The sequence below is a fragment of the Microtus pennsylvanicus genome, chromosome X (genome assembly GCF_037038515.1).
Source record: "Microtus pennsylvanicus isolate mMicPen1 chromosome X, mMicPen1.hap1, whole genome shotgun sequence".
NCBI lineage: Eukaryota > Metazoa > Chordata > Mammalia > Rodentia > Cricetidae > Microtus > Microtus pennsylvanicus.
The window spans coordinates 17,402,070-17,420,605 of NC_134601.1; the positions used below are offsets into that span (position 1 = coordinate 17,402,070).

Sequence of the window (18,536 nt, forward strand, 5' to 3'; positions counted from 1 at the left end):
CAGATTATTAGAGATGGGTTGATCAGGATATCAGAATTAGCCAGTAAGGGCTAGAGCTAAAGGGCCAAGCAGTGATTAAAAGAATACAGTGTCCGTGTAATTATTTCGGGGCATAAGCTAGCCGAGCAGGCGGCTGGGGTGTTGGGGATGCAGCCCCGCTGCCGCTCCTAATTACTACACACTTTAAACTATAAAAAGAATAAATTCTCATGGAAGCCTGTATTTTACACATAGCTCAGGCCAAAATCAAGATGCTTTCACATTATCTCTCTATTCTATGTGTAATTTCTTAATGTTCTCTTATATTGAGGTCACAACCATTCAATGGTATTGGACTTGTGGGAATGATAATTTGTCTTAATTTCTTCTGGTTGATGTAACAAGTTATCACATATCTAGTGGCTTAAAACACCACAAACCTATAATTACAGATTACACAATAAGCCTGAAACTAGTTTTAATGAGTTAAGGTCAATCTTGACCAGAGCTCCACTTCCTCTGAAGGTTCTGGTATAACAATAATAATCTACTGCCTTTTGTAGTTTTTCAAGTTACACCAATTGCATTTCTTTGCTAGTGAGCCCTCTCTTCTTCCTATAAGGCAACAACAGAACATCTTCCAATCTGGCCTGCCTCCTTTATCACAACGCTTTTCTTCTGTAGTTAAATATCTGACCAGTGCAGAATATCTCCAGCTGGAAGTCTTTAAGTGCACCACATCTGGAGATTCATTTTCACCATATATTGTCATATTTCCACGTCTCAGACACTTGGAGATGAATTTTTGGATGATATTACTTAGTATACTACAGATTTAGTTATAATCCTTAACAGTGTTGAAACTCAGCACCTTCTTTTATATTTTAAAATTCAGCTACTTCTTTACCAAAACTAGTAACTCAGCTAAATAGCCACTTGTTATTGAAAATAATTTTTATACATATTTTATCATGTTTTCCCTCTAATAATGGCCACTTCTAATCACACCTATAAAGCTTATGTTCCCTCTATTTCAGTTAACATCAAAGTGTAGCACAGAACTAACAGATAACTTCCACCCATATTTTTCAAAACTTTGCAGTGAACCTTTAGCCCACGTGACTATTTTCTGCCATGTAATACTTCCCTCTTGACTTTCACTAATGTTGTACCTTTCTTATTGTTTCTCTCTCTCCACTGCTTTCTCCTGTTACAGCTGACCCAATCAGCTATTTCTCTCTGAAACATCATTTACTATTGACGTAAGACTATACAACTTCACGATATTGGCAGAAATACCTTCTGTATGGGTATCTAGTATATCTTACTGTATGATTCAAAGTCTCTGTTTCCCCAGTGGTTCAATAGCCTGAAAGGTTTAATTTTTTTCCTCCAAAAACCTGCTGTGGAAAAAACAGACATAAAATGTTTTGTATGCTTTAAGTCTCTGAGGAAAGAGAGGCCAATGGCATGCAAACTTCTTCCTAGATATAAGTAGCCTCATATTGAAGTAAATTTTTCTTATTCTATATACTGTTCAAGAAACAATTGAAAGTGTATATGTAGCCTTTACTGAATATCAGTGTGGTGTGGGAGATCCTTCTGTCTATGTGTTGCTTTTATTGGTTAATGAATAAAGAAACTGCCTTAGCCTGTTGATAGGGCAGAACTTAGGCAGGTGGAGAAAACTGGACTGAATGCTGGGAGAAGGAAGGCAGAGAGAGATGGCATGGAACTGCGACCAGAGTCAGACATGCCAAAACTTTGCCGGTAAGCCACTGTCATGTGGCAATACACAGAGTAATGGAGATGGGTTAAATTAAAATGTAAGAGTTAGCCAATAAGAAGCTAGAGCTAATGGGCCAAGTAGTGATTTAAATAATACAGTTTCTGTGTGATTATTTCATGGCTGGGTGGCCAGGAAAAACGAGCATCCCCCCTCCCTCTACATCAGTAAATTCATGCTCTCAAAAGGCTGGAACAGATGCAATAAGTCATAAATGTAAACAGAAAGTTGTTCCTAGGGATTGGAAAAATAACTCAGCATTTGAAAACATTTGTTCCTCTTACAGAGGACTTGGATTCAGCTCCCATCACCCACATGGTAGCTCACAGCCATCTATAGCTCTAGTACTAAGTGGATCTGGTACCCTCTTCTGACCTCATAGGTACCAGGCATGCACACAGTGCACATACATACATACACATAGGCAAAACACCCATAAACATAAAATAAATTTTAAAATGAAAAAAAATTACCTTTAAAACCCAATCTAATTCTCTGTCTTCAGGTTGATTTTCTACCCTTAATTTTTTTCTACTCTGCACTAAATTCACATATTTTTCACTAAAGAGTCAATTTCTTCCTGCTAGGATTTCAAGCAACCAAATTCTGAACAAAGGAGTAGGGATATGAATGGTGCATCTGACAATGCCATTTCTGCTATTGGGCTTGGACAACATCCTGTATCTGTAGCAGGAGTTCATTCCTCCACTTTTCTTACCTCTACTCTGGCTAGGAATGTGCTTCTACCCCCCATTATCCATAAGGCAACACTTACCAAAGACTGTGCGGGCAGGGACAGATTCTCTATTAAGCCAGAAAGACACTTGTGACAAAATGACAGTCATGATACATGGCAAGTAGGTCTGGATGACAAAGTAGCCAATTTTTCTCTTCAGATGAAAGTGAGTTGTCATGACGACATATTCTCCTGGACAGAGAAGAAAATTAGGCAGCGTGGAGTCATAAAAACATTGTTAAAGTAACTTGGGCCTCAGTTCTGTTCCCAGAGATCCTCAATCTTATATTCAAGTTAAAACATCCTAATGCCCTACAAACTCTTGAGCTCCTTAATAATCAAAATTATGCAATAGTATTTTGGTGTGAAGGATACACTAACAATATGCCATAACAATTTCCTCAGTGAAAGTCTGACAAGTTTATTCAAATCATGTTTTTATTTAAGTAATGAGAAATAATGATGTTCTTTTTATAAAGAAAGCACTTACTACATTCTCATATAAAACTTTATTCAAATATTAATCTTCACAATTGCCTTATGAAGTGCGGACTTCTGTAGTCCTCATTTTACAAGTCAAGAAATTCAAACAAGGGATCGAACACCATGCACAGGCACATAGTAACTATTGGTGCTCAAAAATTAAGCCCATATAGGTTGTATCCATAGTTTGTTCTTTTTGATACAATTTTTTGGTATTCTCAGGTATTGTTTGATTATTAGCATGTATAGGTTCCTGCAGAGGACCTGGGTTCAGATTTAAGCATCCACCATTAGGCAACATAAGACATCCTGAAACTCCAGCTCCAGAAGTGCATACACTCTCCTCTGGCCTTATGAACCCTGCATGTATGTAATACACAAACAGATAAGCACACACATACATACATATACACACAAATATGAATATATAAATTGTTTTAAAGTTCACATAGCAGAATGTGAACTGACCTTTATTATCTCATTCCCTTCAACAGAGCTGTGATAGGTGGTAAACAAAAGTTAATAGCAATTATTACTCTGTTAACATCAATCAGTAATTCTCAGGCTTCTATATTTTCAACAGCATTTGACACAGGTGAATCTTCCATTTTCCATGAATAGCTGAGTTAGAGATTAGCATGATGTATACTCAATCCAAGCACCACTAAACAACTAAAAATGGCTGGCCATCAGTAGAAGTTAAAAAACAGGCAAAGGACAGATTCTTCCTTACCATCTCTAGATAGAAGTAATTGTGACAATGTTTTGATCTCAGATTACCAAACTCCAAATCTGAGAGACAAGGTTTAGTCTGTTTTAAGCCACCAATGTGGTAATAACTTGTTATAGGGGCGTTGGGGTTCCCAAATGTAGTTAGATCTGTATTTGGCACAACTATTTGGACATTTTTACTTTCTCTATCCTCTATTCTGTTCCAAACTGATCCTACCAACAGATTATCCCATCTCAAAAACTAGTAGCTCTCGCGTGTCTGAATCCAAATTAAAATATTTAAATGCTTGGCATCATATTCTCTGTCTCTGTCTTTGTTTCCATATATCTAATTTCCTTTTCCCTTTCTTCCCTTCTCCTTCCAATACCTTTATTCTCCTCTTTCATTGCCTTTCCTTTACTCTTTCTTATTGATAAGGAGTTGAGGACTTAATTTTATCAAGAGTTGGACTTTGATTATTTTGACAATTTTCCCAATACTTATCAACCATACTCCTGATTGATGTGAAATACCTAATATATAGTATATACTATATACTATTTAATATTCACAGCTGTACTCTATGAATCTAAAAAGGAAGACAAATGTGCTTGTGAAATGTTTATCAAATCAACCATTTGTTTTAAATAACCCAATATATTTTCTTCAAGCTTTTCTCCCTTTTTTTCACTATTGACCTTGTTTTCTGTTTTCCAAATAGCAAAGGCCATCTTATTACTGAGAACTAAAACCTTGTACTGGTCGAAAAGCCATCATTTCTTTCTGCCTTTTAAATTTTTTTTGCAGATTATCTGTATTCGCTGGAAAAAGGAAAGGGGAAAATGGAAGGCCACTTTAGCAATTCACAGATATTTTGCAAATTAGTCTATTGTACTAGTTCACTGACAAGTTCTTTTCAAACACATTGCCAACATTTTCTATCATCTCTCTGTAATTTGTCTGTCAAAGTGAGAACTCAGCCTTTCATAAGATTGGAAGATTTTTCCATTTTCTCTTATCCTGTTTTCACTGGTGAGCTCCAGCTGGTTAAGCTTATTAAGTACCATCTCTGTTGTATGTGAAATAGTAAATATACTGATATTTACAAATTAATTATTATCTATTATTCAAGCCAGAAACAACAGCTTACAAATTAATGTTGAGGTGAACTAATGTTCCCTTCCTTTTTGTCTTTATTGATGCCTCTCTGTTTTTATGAAGATGACTATATAAGTGGTTTGGGATATTTTTCTCTGCTTTTGCTCTCCAGCCTGTTAAACTCCATCTGAGTTATGTGTGAAATATTTGAAGCTTTATTTTAAACAACTTAGTTATTGAGATTTATGAAATACACAGAGGATTTTTTTAAAAAAAATCTTGACAAATTAACTCAATAAACAAAAAATAGTTTTTCCTGCCTTAAATTCATGATGGTATTTTTTTCATCTCTCTACATCCATTCCTTATGCTTTATCTTGCCTTCTGTAGCCTTTTAATTTCCATGTCTCTATGTTTTTTTTTATGTCTCTTTCCTTCAGTCTCCTGTTTTGGAATCTGTCTAAACATAAAGACATCATAAGCAATTGCAATTATAATAAACTGATGCAGCAAAAGGTTAAACATCTAAAAGAGATTGGGAAAAATAATTAATCCTAACTATCCTCCTAAGTAATTGATATAATAATTTTCAAAGTGGGAGGAAATTGAGTCAGTATTGAAATAGAAACTGATGTCAATACCTAGTCACCAAGCTTGAAGAATTTCATTCATTTATTTTACAGACATTTGAATCTAGAGCCTAGAGAAGAAAGCCTCTGAAATTACATCACAGTGGAGTGGAGACTAACAATGTTTGGAGAGAAATTCAACCATACCAAACAGAACACCTGTGGATTGCAGGTCTCTTCTCTGCGCAGGTCCCTAGTCACATAATGTAACCTCCATGGAGGGGCATATTCAACATTTAGAAGGGAAATCCTGCCACATTTATGTGAGGTTATAATATTTATATAGGTTTTAAATCAAAAGGTATGAAAGAAAATGCATCAATGATATGGGAGAATTGTCTGTATTCTGTCAATCATGTTTTAAATAAATATTGATTGGACAGGCAGGAAGTATAGGTAGGCCAATCAGACAGGAAGTAGAGGCAGGGCAATGAGAACAAGAGAATTCTAGGAAGGAGGAAGCCTATTCCTCCACTCCTGCCCAGACCACCGAAGAAGCAGGATGTGACCTGCCCCGATGAAAAAGGTACTGAGCCACATTGCTAACATAGGTCAGAATAATGGGTTAATATAAGCGATAAGATCTAATAAGAAGCTTGAGCTAGTGGGCCAAGCAGTTTATAAGTAATGCAGACTCTCTGTGTGATTTTCTCTGGGGCTAAACGGCTGGGGGACCTGGCAGGACAGAAATCCCAATGAGCCTGACCCTCATGTTACACATCAATATGTTTCCCACTCACCCATCTTACTTATCCTTGCTACCAGTAACCATGGTTAACTCTTGCTTGTCTATTTCCCTAGAATTATTAATTACACACACACACACACACACACACACACACACACACACACACACACACAGAGTATGAAAGCTAAAACTAGTTGGAAAATATACAAAATGTACATCCATTCTCATTAAATAATTTGACTCAGAAACAGAATGGCGAGAACATACAAAAGAGAAAAAAATTCAATATGAACCTAAGTTTATATAAATGTGTATTTAGGACACAACAAATGCAGTCAATAAATGATGCAAAATGAGTATGAGCCCCTAAGAAAGACAACAGGTCAAGAATCAGTAAATAGAGGAGCATAGCACAGTCACAGTGAGCTGTGACTTTCTCTGCCCAAAGAGAGCAAGCCAGAACACCTTTCGCCACTAAGCCTTCCCCACCTGTTCTTTATGAAAAATCTTTTGTAATTATGTTGGTCCTACATGTATAATCCAGGATTGTATCTTTACTTAAATACCATATAAGGAACCTTAAATTTACCTTCATAACCACCCTGTTCATAACCTAATAGACTCTAGGATTAGGATCTTTGGTGTGAATTTGCACCAACAAAATAACTAAATGTAGCTGTTAATCTTCTAGAAAGAAAGACGACAAGGAAACAAAGACAAAAGAAATGATAGCACATGAAGCACATCCAACAAGATATACTGAATCTTCTAGGGGGATGGGATGGTATTGGGTGAGTGAAGTGCACCGTGCATTCGTATACTTGAAACAAAGGAATTCATGTTATATCTCTAAAAGTTAAAATATATAGCAGTAAAAGCACAATATAAGCATGAAAGGAACTGAACCATAAGAGCTTAAGGCAATGATTTTTTTTCTGATACATGATTTCTTTATCCAGACACCTGACCAATATTGCTTACTTCACAGTGTTGTTCAATGTTAAAAGGAGTTAATATGTGTCCTTAGTGCTGTGTCTGGCACATATTATAATCTCAACAATCAATCATTGTTAATTTCATCACTACGCATGTGTTAATTTCTTCATTGATAAGAAAAATTAAACAAGAGTTTCCAGATACATTAATTTGATGACACTGCCTCAACAAAGGTTCAGATACTGGATTTGTTAAAGCAAGACAATTTTATCACCTCAGAAGTTTGAAATGAATGTTCCAGTAGGGCCAGGCTCTGCTTAAAATCTATAAGGGTTATTTTATATTTTGATGTCTAGTTTCTTGGGTTCTTTATATATTTTGGAGATCAGCCCTCTTTCAGAAGTAGGGTTAGTGAAGATCTTGTCCCATTCTGTAAGCTGCTGTTTTGTCTTATTGACCATGTCCTTTGCTTTACAGAAGCTTCTCAGTTTCAAGAAGTCAATTTATTGATTGTTGCTCTCAGTGTCTGTGCTACTGGTGTTATATTTAGGAAGTGGTCTCCTGTGCCCATACATTAAAGGCCAGTTTCCACTTTCTCTTCTCTCAGGTTCAGTGTGGTCAGATTTATATTGAGGTCTTTAATCCATGTGGACTTGAGTTTTGTGCATGGAGATAGGTATGGAGCTATTTGCATTCTTCTACAGGTTGACATCCAGTTATGCCAGCACCATTTGTTAAAGATGCTTTCCTTCTTCCATTGTACCATTTTGGCTTCTTTGTCAAAAGTTAGGTCTTCATAGATGTGTGGTTTATTATCAGGGTCTTTGATTTGATTCCATTGATCCACGTGTCTACTTTTATGCCAATACCAAGCTGTTTTTATTACTATAACTTGAAGTCAGGTATGGTGATGCCTATAGAATTTCCTTTATTGTTTTAACAGGATTGTTTTAACTATTCTTTTTTTATTTTATCATATGAAGTTGAATATTGTTCTTTTAAGGTCTTTTAAGAATTGTGTTGGGATTTTGATGGAGATTACATTGAATCTGTAGGTTGTTTTTGGTAAGATTGCCATTTTTATTGTGTTGATCCTACCTACCCAAGAGCATGGAAGATCTTTGATGTGGGATTTCCCTTTGTATTCTGTGATTACCATTGATAAATAAAGGAACTGCTTTGGACCTATAGCAGGGCAGAACTTAGGTATGTGGGGAAGATAGAACTGAATGCTGGCAGAAAGAAGGCAGAATCAGAGAGAAGCCATGGAGCCGCCGCAGGAGACAGACGTGCTGAAACTTTGCTGGTGGGCCATGGCCTCCTGGTGATGCACAGATTAATGGAGATGGGCTAAGCTAAAATGTAAGAGTTAGCCAATAAGAAGCTAGAGCTAATGGGCCAAGCAGCAATTTAAATAATACAGTTTATGTGTGGTTATTTTGGGGTTAAGCAGCTGGGAACCAACAAGTGGCCTCCTTACTACAGATCTTTCCATTTTTTGATATCTTCTTCAATTTCTTTCTTCAGAGACTTTAAGTTTTTTTTCATACAGATCTTTCACTTTTTTTGTTAGAGTTACTTTAAGATAGATGGAACCAGAAAAAAGAAAACGTCCTGAGTGAGGAAACCCAGACTCGGAAAGACAAACACTGTATTACTCACTCATAAGTGGATATTAGATATGAAGCAAAGGATAACCAGACTAAAATCCACAGCTCCAGAGAACCTAGAGCCTTCATCCAGTAACTGAGGGAAGGAGATGCAGAGATTCACAATCAAGCACCAGGCTGGGCTCTGGGAATCCAATCGAAGACAGGGGGTAGGTGGAAATATATGATCAAGGGAGATGAAGAGATGCGGGAGAAATCTACAGAGACAGCTGAACCAAGCTTGTGAAAACTCATGAATTCTAGACTGACAGCTGTGGAGTCTCCATGGGACCAAACTAGGGCCTCTGAATGTGGAAGACAATGGTGAAGCATAAACTATTTGAGAGGCCCCTGGCAGTAGGACCAGGATCTATCCTTGGTGTATGAGCTAGCTTGTTGGAGCCCATTTCCTATGGTGAGATGCCATGCTCAGCCTTAATGCAGGGGGGAGGGGCTTGGTCCTGCCCCAACTTAATGTGACAGACTTTGTTGACTCCCCATGGGAGGGAGTCCTTAACCACTGGGAGCAGGGAATGGGGGATGAGCTGGTGGGAGAAATGGGTTGGGGAGAGGATGATAAGGAGGAGGGTTGGAAAGGAGAACTGTGCTTGGAATGTAAAAATAAAGAAAAAAAAAACTGTAAGGGACTCTTTCCTTGTCTCTTACTAATCTCAACTTGTTTGCAGACAAACTTTGATAGTTCTTTGCTTATGGAAACATTCACCTGATCACAGCCTATGTATTCACATAGTCTCTCATGTTCACTCCACTCTGTCCAAAGTTTCCCTCTTCATAAGAACACCAATTATATTGCATTAGTGCAATATGACTTTATCTTCAGTGATAACATTTATATGACAGTAATCCCAAATAATGTCACATTATAAGGTGACAAGGTTAACACTTTGACATAGCTCTCAGAGTAGAGGGGATAATTGAATTCATAATACTTGTATTGCTAAGGCAAAAGGAAAACTAGCATGCTCATACAGGGACAGTGGGAAAGGGAACTGGTTAAACTTTCAGAGTAGCAGTTTTCAAAAATGTTCTGTCTGGATCATAGACAGATAATTATACTGTAGCAAAATGCTGTCTGGAAATATTGTTTACAGAATTAAACCCAGGGCACAATGGTAGATAATTGGTTAAGTAGGCTAGCAGCACTGCACAATGCCTTCACAAATGAAACTATTCTTTTGCTGCGTTTCAGCAATGAAAGGCTACATTTTCCACAGAAAACCACAAATAACTGTCAAGAATTCTCCGGCCTTGAAAGAGAGAACATTATTATTTTATTTTTATTCAAAGTAAACAAAATAAGAATTAATGCCTTTATTACCACTTTTAATATATTGTTACTGAATCATATGTGCATTTTGCTTGGCTCCTGTACATTTAATGAAAGAAAACTTTATAAAATCTCTAATATTAAAAGTAGATAAAACTAGAAAACAGAATAAATGGTAGGGGCCCTTTAATACTGATACATTTCAGTGTTCCAAATTGCCATTTAACTAAACTTTAGAATTACTGAAAAATGCTAAGGGAATTCTCCTATATATCAACACATATCATATGTAATTAACATATTAAATCTTTTAAGGAAAATTTTCTATTTTAGATTTTTCTATTTTTCATTTTTATTTCTGTTTGTGTCTATCTGCTTATCTATCTCCCTCTCCCCATACCCACCACACATCTCTCAGGTATGTGTGTGTGGACACATGCTTGGGGATGCCTGTGTAGGTCAGAAGATGGTGGCAGATTACATGAAACTGGCATGGTAAGCTACCATATATGTATTGGCAATTGAACCCAGGTACTTTGTAAGAATAGCTGGAACTCTTTACTTCTGAGGCATGTCTCCAGTCTCTTGCTAAATTTTTTCCAGGTAGTGCAATTAAAGAGTTAAACTGTAATTCTGTGATTTGGGTGAACTGTTTTCAGGAACCCCTATTAATACAAAATCCCCAAATATTCTAGTCTCTTGCATAAAATTGAATAATCTGTGTATAAAACCTATGTTCAAACTGGGTCGTGGTGGCATAGGCCTTTAATCCCAGCACTCGGGAGGCACAGGCAGGTGGATCTCTGTGAGTTTAAGGCCAGCCTGGACTACAAGAACTAGCTCCAGGACAGGCTTCAAAGCTACAGAGAAACCTTGTCTTGAAAACAAAAAAACAAAAACAAAACAAAAAAACCCCACCTATGTTCAGCTATACTATTCTTTAAAATTAAAATACCACACGTAATACAAATAATTTTATATCAATTCCTATACTATATTGTATAGATAATGACAAAACACTTCTACATATGTTTAGTACACAATTAAGACATTTTCATTCTTAGTTGAATCTGCAGATACAGAGGCCATGAACACACTGAGTTGGTTATATCCAAATTTCCTCTATTGACTTTCCCATGCATTTTTAATACTCTTATTATGAACATATATTTTCCATGTGATAAAACTGAACCAGTGGTTTAAACCGTGAAATGAGATCTTGGACTGCTTGGATAACTAGTAAGATTGTTTGACAAATTTGATGCCAAGTAGGTTTTTCAGAAGCGGTCTAAGACAGAGAGCACAATTAATTTGTACAGAATATACTCCTGGGGATAGGAAATCCACAGCCCTGCACAAAGGCATTTCTAATATGCTATATTCTCCCCTGGTCCTGAAGTGAAGGACACACAACGTGACATGCTATAACATCATGAAGTCATAGCCGAATAATGTCCAAATAATGAAAGAATGGCTGGGCATCCAACGTCATCAGTAATTGTGGACTCAACAGAGACTAATGTTTAAAAAGTAATGCTGAACACCTCCACTCTATAATCGCACATATGTTACGTGACATATGGGATCTAGCATCTATTCCATTTTTCCAATTACTCTGTTTTCCTTTTGACGTACTTTTTTATTTCAAGTAAATTTTCATTTTTATTGTACCTCTACAGTCAGGTAGTATACAAATGGACAACCTGCATACTTCAGAACACGTCTCTCAAAAAGTATTTGTTTATCCAAAAATAAGCTATTGCGAAGATGTCACAGGTTTTGTTAAAACACATTTTCCTTGAGGTGGGTAATCTAGTGAAGAAACTAATTTGCTGACTACTCTCTTAAACCTCTAGAAGGGCTAATACCTTACTGCCTCAGCACTAGTGGATCTTTTCTGACCTCAGCTCAGTGACCTTACCACTATGCCCTCTTTGATTTCTATCATATTTCCTTTACTTCTGTCACACTTCTTAGAAGGCATCAGGGTACTGGGCTTCAGAGGGACTTAAGAGCTTATTGCTTGGGTTCACAATTTGATTCTGACACTGAATTCCAACATGGGATAAATTATTAAATTCCTTTAATTTCATCACTGTAATAGTGTTCAAAAACTGTTTTAAAGATTAAATAAGTTACGCATACAATGTTGGCATATGGTAGAGATTACATAGAAGTTTAATAGATAAAAAAGCCAATACCTGTACTAGACCGGATTATCTCTGTCCCAACAACATGGCCAAGCAAGTCATACTGATTCAGGCGAGAGCCATCCTGTGCTACTTCCACAGACTTGTTCTTCCCAAGAGTCCAAGAATAAATCACTTCAGCTTTGGTATAGGCATCTATAGCAGAATTGAGTAAAAAAGAAGTTTAAGAGAATGAAAAATGATTTCCTATCATGCTAAACATGGATGTATTTAATAACATTTAATTCAATACATCTTTCATTGACAAGCTATCTAGATATATGCATATTGTTCGTGTGAATCCACCCTTCTATTATTTATATAACCCCCTAACAACTGTTCAGTAAATATTTATTTATATTTATAACATATATGAAATAAAACTACATAGTTTATACCTCTAAGGACTGACAATGTTCTAGACTCACACCTTTCCTTTTCTTGGGGAAAATATATCGCTTCATTCACAAATGTCAAATTCAAAGGAGACAAGAGCTAGCAACATACCTGAAATGAGTGATTCAGGCTGGTAATAAAAAATAAACTGACAGAAATAAAATAAAAATTTCTTCAATTAATGATGAAATGTGCCTATGAGGTTAGGATAAAACTCAAACTAATGAAATTTTAAATTAAAAATAAAAATTCAAATGGCAACAATTATTACAATTTTCTTTCATACTTATTTATTACCACTCTAATATGTATACCAGAAATCCCACATTTTCCTTTATATCTGGTTGTCAATGTTTTCTTTTTGATTTGAAATTAAAATGTTAAATACAGAATCTTTTAGAGATTAACAAAGGTGTGAGATGGCATAAAGATACAGACTTTTTGTCAATATCTGAAATGAATGAGTTGATTTCTTCCTAGGGAATTCCTACACCAAATTTCATATTTAGAGTGAGCACCTTACCCTAATTCGGGTACCTAAGCTCAGAAAGGGAAGCTAAGCACCATACAGTTTGCCCCTTCCCTCTGAGTTTTAAGCTGTCTGTTGTTAAAGTCAAAGAGGTAAAGTGTCTCCATCTCATGATGGCAGCTACTGTATCTTTAAAATGCTCTAGATAGATAGTTTACCAGAAAAATAATTTCTGGTGAATCTTTTAGTAAACCAATGCAACCTCAGGGTCTCTGCAATATTTTGCAATACTGAATATACTACTAATAAGCAAATCTTATACTTACTCATGTATATTGTGACTTGCATATATTTTATTTAGGACTTTTTTTCAAATAAGTAAGCTATTCTATGATTTACTTGTAATGAACAACATGCCAAGAACTCATGGACATCAAAATTCTCATTGGTACCACATACAATTCTATGGCAGTTTCATATCTGCATTGTCATATGTATCTAAGAAAATTTTGTAAGAGGAGAATGGATCAATTGGTAAAGCACTTGCCATATAAGCATGAGGGTCCGAGTTCAGAGGCAGGAGCTGACGCAGAGACCATAGAGAGGTGTTGCTTACTGCCTTGCTCCCTATGGTTCACTCAGCCTGCTTTCTTACAGAAGCAGGGCCGTCAGCCCAGGGATGGCACTACCTACAATGGGCTGGGCCCTCACCCACTGATTACTAATTAAGAAAATGCCTTACAGCCAGACTTTACAGAGAAATTTTCTCAATTGGGGTTCCTTCCTTTCAGGTAACTCTAACTTATATCAAGTCGACGCAAAACTGGCCAGCATCACTGACCTCTTGTCAACTTGACACACAAGCAGATCACTGTTAAGCCACAAACCTTCCTTTCTTATTCTGTCCCAAAGATCTTACATTAAAATCATAAATAACTTTAAAAGTCCCACAGTCTTTACAAATTCAAACATTAAGATTTTAATCCCTTTAAAATAGTCAATCTCTTTTCAAATCCTAAGTCTTTTAAAAGTTCAGTCTTTTAACTATTGGCTCCAGTAAATTAAAAAAATAAATGAAATATTTTCTTACTTCAAGAGGGAAGAACTAGGATATAGTCACAATAAAACCAAAGCAAATTTGAAGTCCAAAACTGTAAATAACTCAGTGTCTAATATCTGGATTCTCTCATGATTTTCTATGTTTCTCCAAGGGGCGTGGCTCACTTCTCAAGCTCCCCCCTCTGCAGCACACACAGCTTATCTTTTAAGCTTGGCCATTCTCCACTGCCGCTGCTGTTTGGGTGGTCATGGTACTGGCATCTCTAAAATGCTGGGGTCTTCTGCTACAACTGGGCTGCACTTTCACCAGTAGCCTCTCATGGTGCCAAGCCTCAACTTTTCTGTATGATCCCTTCAGTTCTAGGCCTTCAACTGCCACTGAAGCCTTACCTTCACCAATTGCCTCTCCTAGTCTCTCACACTGCCAAGTCTTGACTGCTCCCCATGACCGCTTCATGCCTTCAAAACTAATACCACCTGGATGACTTTTACCCATTACAAAGTCTTGCTGCCAGCGTGAGGTACAACCTTGGCTGTTTCTGGAATACAGCTTCTGTGTGTTTTCAAGGGACACTGTCAGAAGATTTCACCTCAGTGATGCTGGTCTCTTCTTAATCACTACTAATTTCTTAGCTCCAGTCAACCAGCATCAAGTATCTCAGCAAAGCAAATTTCTATTTAGTAGTTATGCTGACTTATTAATGGCACATGATTCTTCAGCCCCAGCTAAGCAGGATCGTAATTCAAAATAACAAATGACCTCAATAGAGTCTTTAAACTTCGATGTGAAACTTCCCAAGCCAGACCTCCATCTTCTGCACTTCTCTCAACATTCTTACCTTCCAAGCGCCCACAGAACAAATAGAGCTCTTAGCACTCAATGGTTCTTCTAGCGCAATATTCCAAAGTGCTTCTGCAATCATCCCCCAAAGCAACATGGTCACATCTGTCACCTAAATATCCCACTCCTGGTATCAATTTGTATTAGGGTTTCTATTATTGCAATAAAACACTAAGACCCAAAAGCAAGTTGGGGAGAATAGGGTTTATTCATCTTATACTTTCACATTTCTGTTCATTCCCAAAGAAAATCAGGGCATGAACTAAAACAGAGCAGGATCCTAGAGGCAGGAATGATATGGGATGCCCCTTTGTATGCTGTGAATATGTTTTATTACCATTGGTTAATAAACAATCTGCTTTGACATATGGCAGGGCAGAATATAACTAGACAGGAATTCCAAGCAGAGAGACAGGGAGACACCAGCAGTCACCAGAAGAATAAGATACCAGAATAAGATACCGGTAAATCACAGAGAACATGGTGATACACAGATTGTTAGAAACGGGTTAATTTATATGTAGAGATAGCCTGAACCATCTGGGTGGTGATGGCGCATGCCTTTAATCACAGCACTTGGGAGGTAGAGGCAAGCAGATCTCTTTAAGTTCAAGGTCGGACTAGTCTACAGAGCTAGTTCCAGGACAGATTCCAAAGCTACACAGAGAAACCCTGTCTTAAAAAAAAACAAAAAAAGTCTGAGCCTTCAGCCAAACAATTATAATTAATATTAAACTTCCAAATGATTATTTCATAAGTGGCTGTGAAGACCAATGGGTGGAAGAGAAACAAGTCCACTGGGATCCAGCGGCACAGAGAAAAGTCTCCAGCTACACAGGAACTGATACAGAAGCCATGGAGTGGTGCCGCTTATTGGTTTACTTCCCTATGACTTGTTCAGCCTGCTTTCCTATATCGAGGAGCTATAGGGATGGTACCACCCACAATAGGCTGGCCTCTCCCTCATCAATCACTAATTAAGAAAATTCCCTACACTTGGATCTTATGAAAAAAATTTATAAATTGAGGTTCTCTCCTTTCAGATAACTCTAACTTGTGTCAAGTTGACATAAGACTAGCTAGCACACAATCTGATCATTTGACTTTATTTAATATCAGTGCGTGCTGTGTCTTTACTAGTTGCTAGTGGCAAATTATCCTTCAAAATTACATATGTTTGTTTGTGTATATATAGCTGTGATGGTTACCTTAAACTGTCAACTTCATACAACCTAAAATCATGTTTACATTGGCCTGGTCTGTGGGCATATGTGTTGGTTTATTTTCTGTCAACTTGACATAAGCTAGAGTTATTTGAAAAGAGGAAATTACAAATGAGAAAATAACTCTATTGTATTGGCCTGAGGCAAGTTCATTGAGCATTTTCTTGATTATGATTAATGTAGGAGGGCCCAGCCCACTATGGACGGTACCACCACAGGCAAGTGGCCCTCAATTGTATAAGAAAGTAACTGAGTAAGCCAGGAGGAACGAGCCAGTAAGAAGTAGTCCTCCATGATCTCGTCTTCATTCAATTCCTGCCTCTAGGTTTCTGCTTGAGATCCTATGTTAATATCCCCCAATAATAGATTGTGATCAGGAAGTATAAGTCAAATAAACACTTTCCTCTCCAAGTTGCTTTGGTTCAGAATGTTTATCACAGCAGCAGAAAGCGAACTAGGACCGCATGTCTGTGGGGGATTGTTTTAATTGATGTGAGCAGATCTAGCCCATTGTGGGTGGCACCATTCTCTAGGCAGGGTTTGTGGGACTGAAAAATGGAGGAACTGAGCTTGGCACAAGCAGATAAGCCATCATACATGCAATAATTTCTTTTAATTTCTCTGCTCTTGACTGAAATTTCTGATTTTACCCTCTCACAAAGATACACTCTAACATGGAATTGTGAGCTGAAATGAACATGGAACACTAGTAAAGGATATGCAAATGTTGAGGGTATTCTCACAAGAGAGATAACACATTTTGGAAGTAAAACTGGGACTTTTGATTCATGACTCTAGTTCTATTTAAAATTCATATCACCTGCAACATCTAGCATATAAATCCTATACTATATTAATCCTAATTAATAAGACTAATCTTAATCCTACATTAATGTCAGAAATTTGGAAATGGTATCAAGAGCAATTATACATCAGTTACTGAGGACTTCTACTACAGATTAATGTTCCTTATTTTTGCATATAACAGGAACAGAGCCACACTGAAGATGTTACTCAGATATCTGGCTTTTCTCAGAAAGCTATCTGTTCTGTTATTCAACTTGTTGAACATAATTGACATAATATTATTGTTTTTTGATATGGGTATACCCCACATGTCTAATCCACCCTGACGGACCTTAAGATATTCTTTTAGTATGAGCCTATTACAACTAGTTCTGCTATAGCTGTCACTTACCTGAATATTAATAAACATAAATATTTATATACTGTTGGCAAAAATGCAAATGTTTCATATGTATATGTTCAGTACTATGAGGTATGACCAAACAATTTCCCCCAAACTTTCTAGAAGTCTATATTCAGGAAAGTACAGAGTTGCTCTAAAACCTCACCCATATGTGGTGAATGTGCAGTGGTGCACTCTGAATTTAAATTTTTGTTTCTTTGATAATGTAGTCATCAAGTACTCAGTAAGTCCAAATGTGAGAGAGAAACAGAGAAATCCTAAAGCTTTTGCTTCCTAGAGACTTGTTGGGAGTCTTATGTATTTGAATATTTTGTCATAACACAAATTGTACATAACACAAATAATTTTTTCATCCTATGAAAAGATTTCTTGGTGTCTTTTTGTTTTACTTTTGCTTTTTTATTTTTGTTTGTTTGTTTTTTGTCTACACAGAATCTTAGTTTATAACCCAGGCATCCTGGAACTCACTATGTATCACAGACTAGCCTCAAACTCACATTAGTCCTTCTGCCTCGGATTTCTAAGTACTACACTTATAAGCTTGCACAACCACACTCTGCCATTCCCACCCTGTCTTATTGTTCTCTTAATGATATTTTGATAAATAGAAATTCTTACTGTTTAAGATATCTCAGGTATCTTCTCAGTTTCAGTCTATGCCTTTGTTCAATTGATCTCTACATTCTTCAATTTATGAAGATATTCTCTTACATTTTCATCTAAAAGTTCTGGTTTTAAAACGTATTTTTAGTTGAAATAGAATTACATTACTTTCCTCCTCCAGCCCCGTCCATATACTCTTTCTTGAGGCCCTCTCAAACACTCAAATACCCCCCTTCAAACTCCTCGTATGGCCCTCCTCAAGTTGATAGCCTCTTTTTCTTTACTTAGATTTCCAATCCATCTGGAATTTACTTTTACATATATTTGATATAAAATTATATCCAAGACTTCTCTCAATTTCTTGTTAATTCTATGCTATTAGTCTATTTTTGAAAGAGTAATATCTTGTCTAAATTACTGTAGCTTCAAGTAGATTTGATTTCATTGTGAGTTCTGTGGATTTATTCTTATTCACAATCTTAAGAATTCTTAGCATCTTAATGTTTCCATGCAAACTTTAAAATCAGCATTGTTTTCTTCATATTTATCTGTGTGCATCTTG

At 36.7% G+C, this 18,536-nt stretch overlaps 1 protein-coding gene across 1 annotated transcript in view; it reads right to left on the reverse strand.

Moving 5' to 3' along the window:
* Gabra3 (gamma-aminobutyric acid type A receptor subunit alpha3) overlaps positions 1-18,536 on the reverse strand; it is a 210,764-nt gene that overhangs the window by 24,203 nt on the left and 168,025 nt on the right. Inside the window, exons 7-8 of the mRNA XM_075957520.1 lie at positions 12,186-12,329; positions 2,541-2,693 (exon numbers count right to left, since the gene is read on the reverse strand). Coding sequence (XP_075813635.1) covers positions 2,541-2,693; positions 12,186-12,329 — 297 coding nt within the window. The remainder of the gene's footprint in view (positions 1-2,540; positions 2,694-12,185; positions 12,330-18,536) is intronic.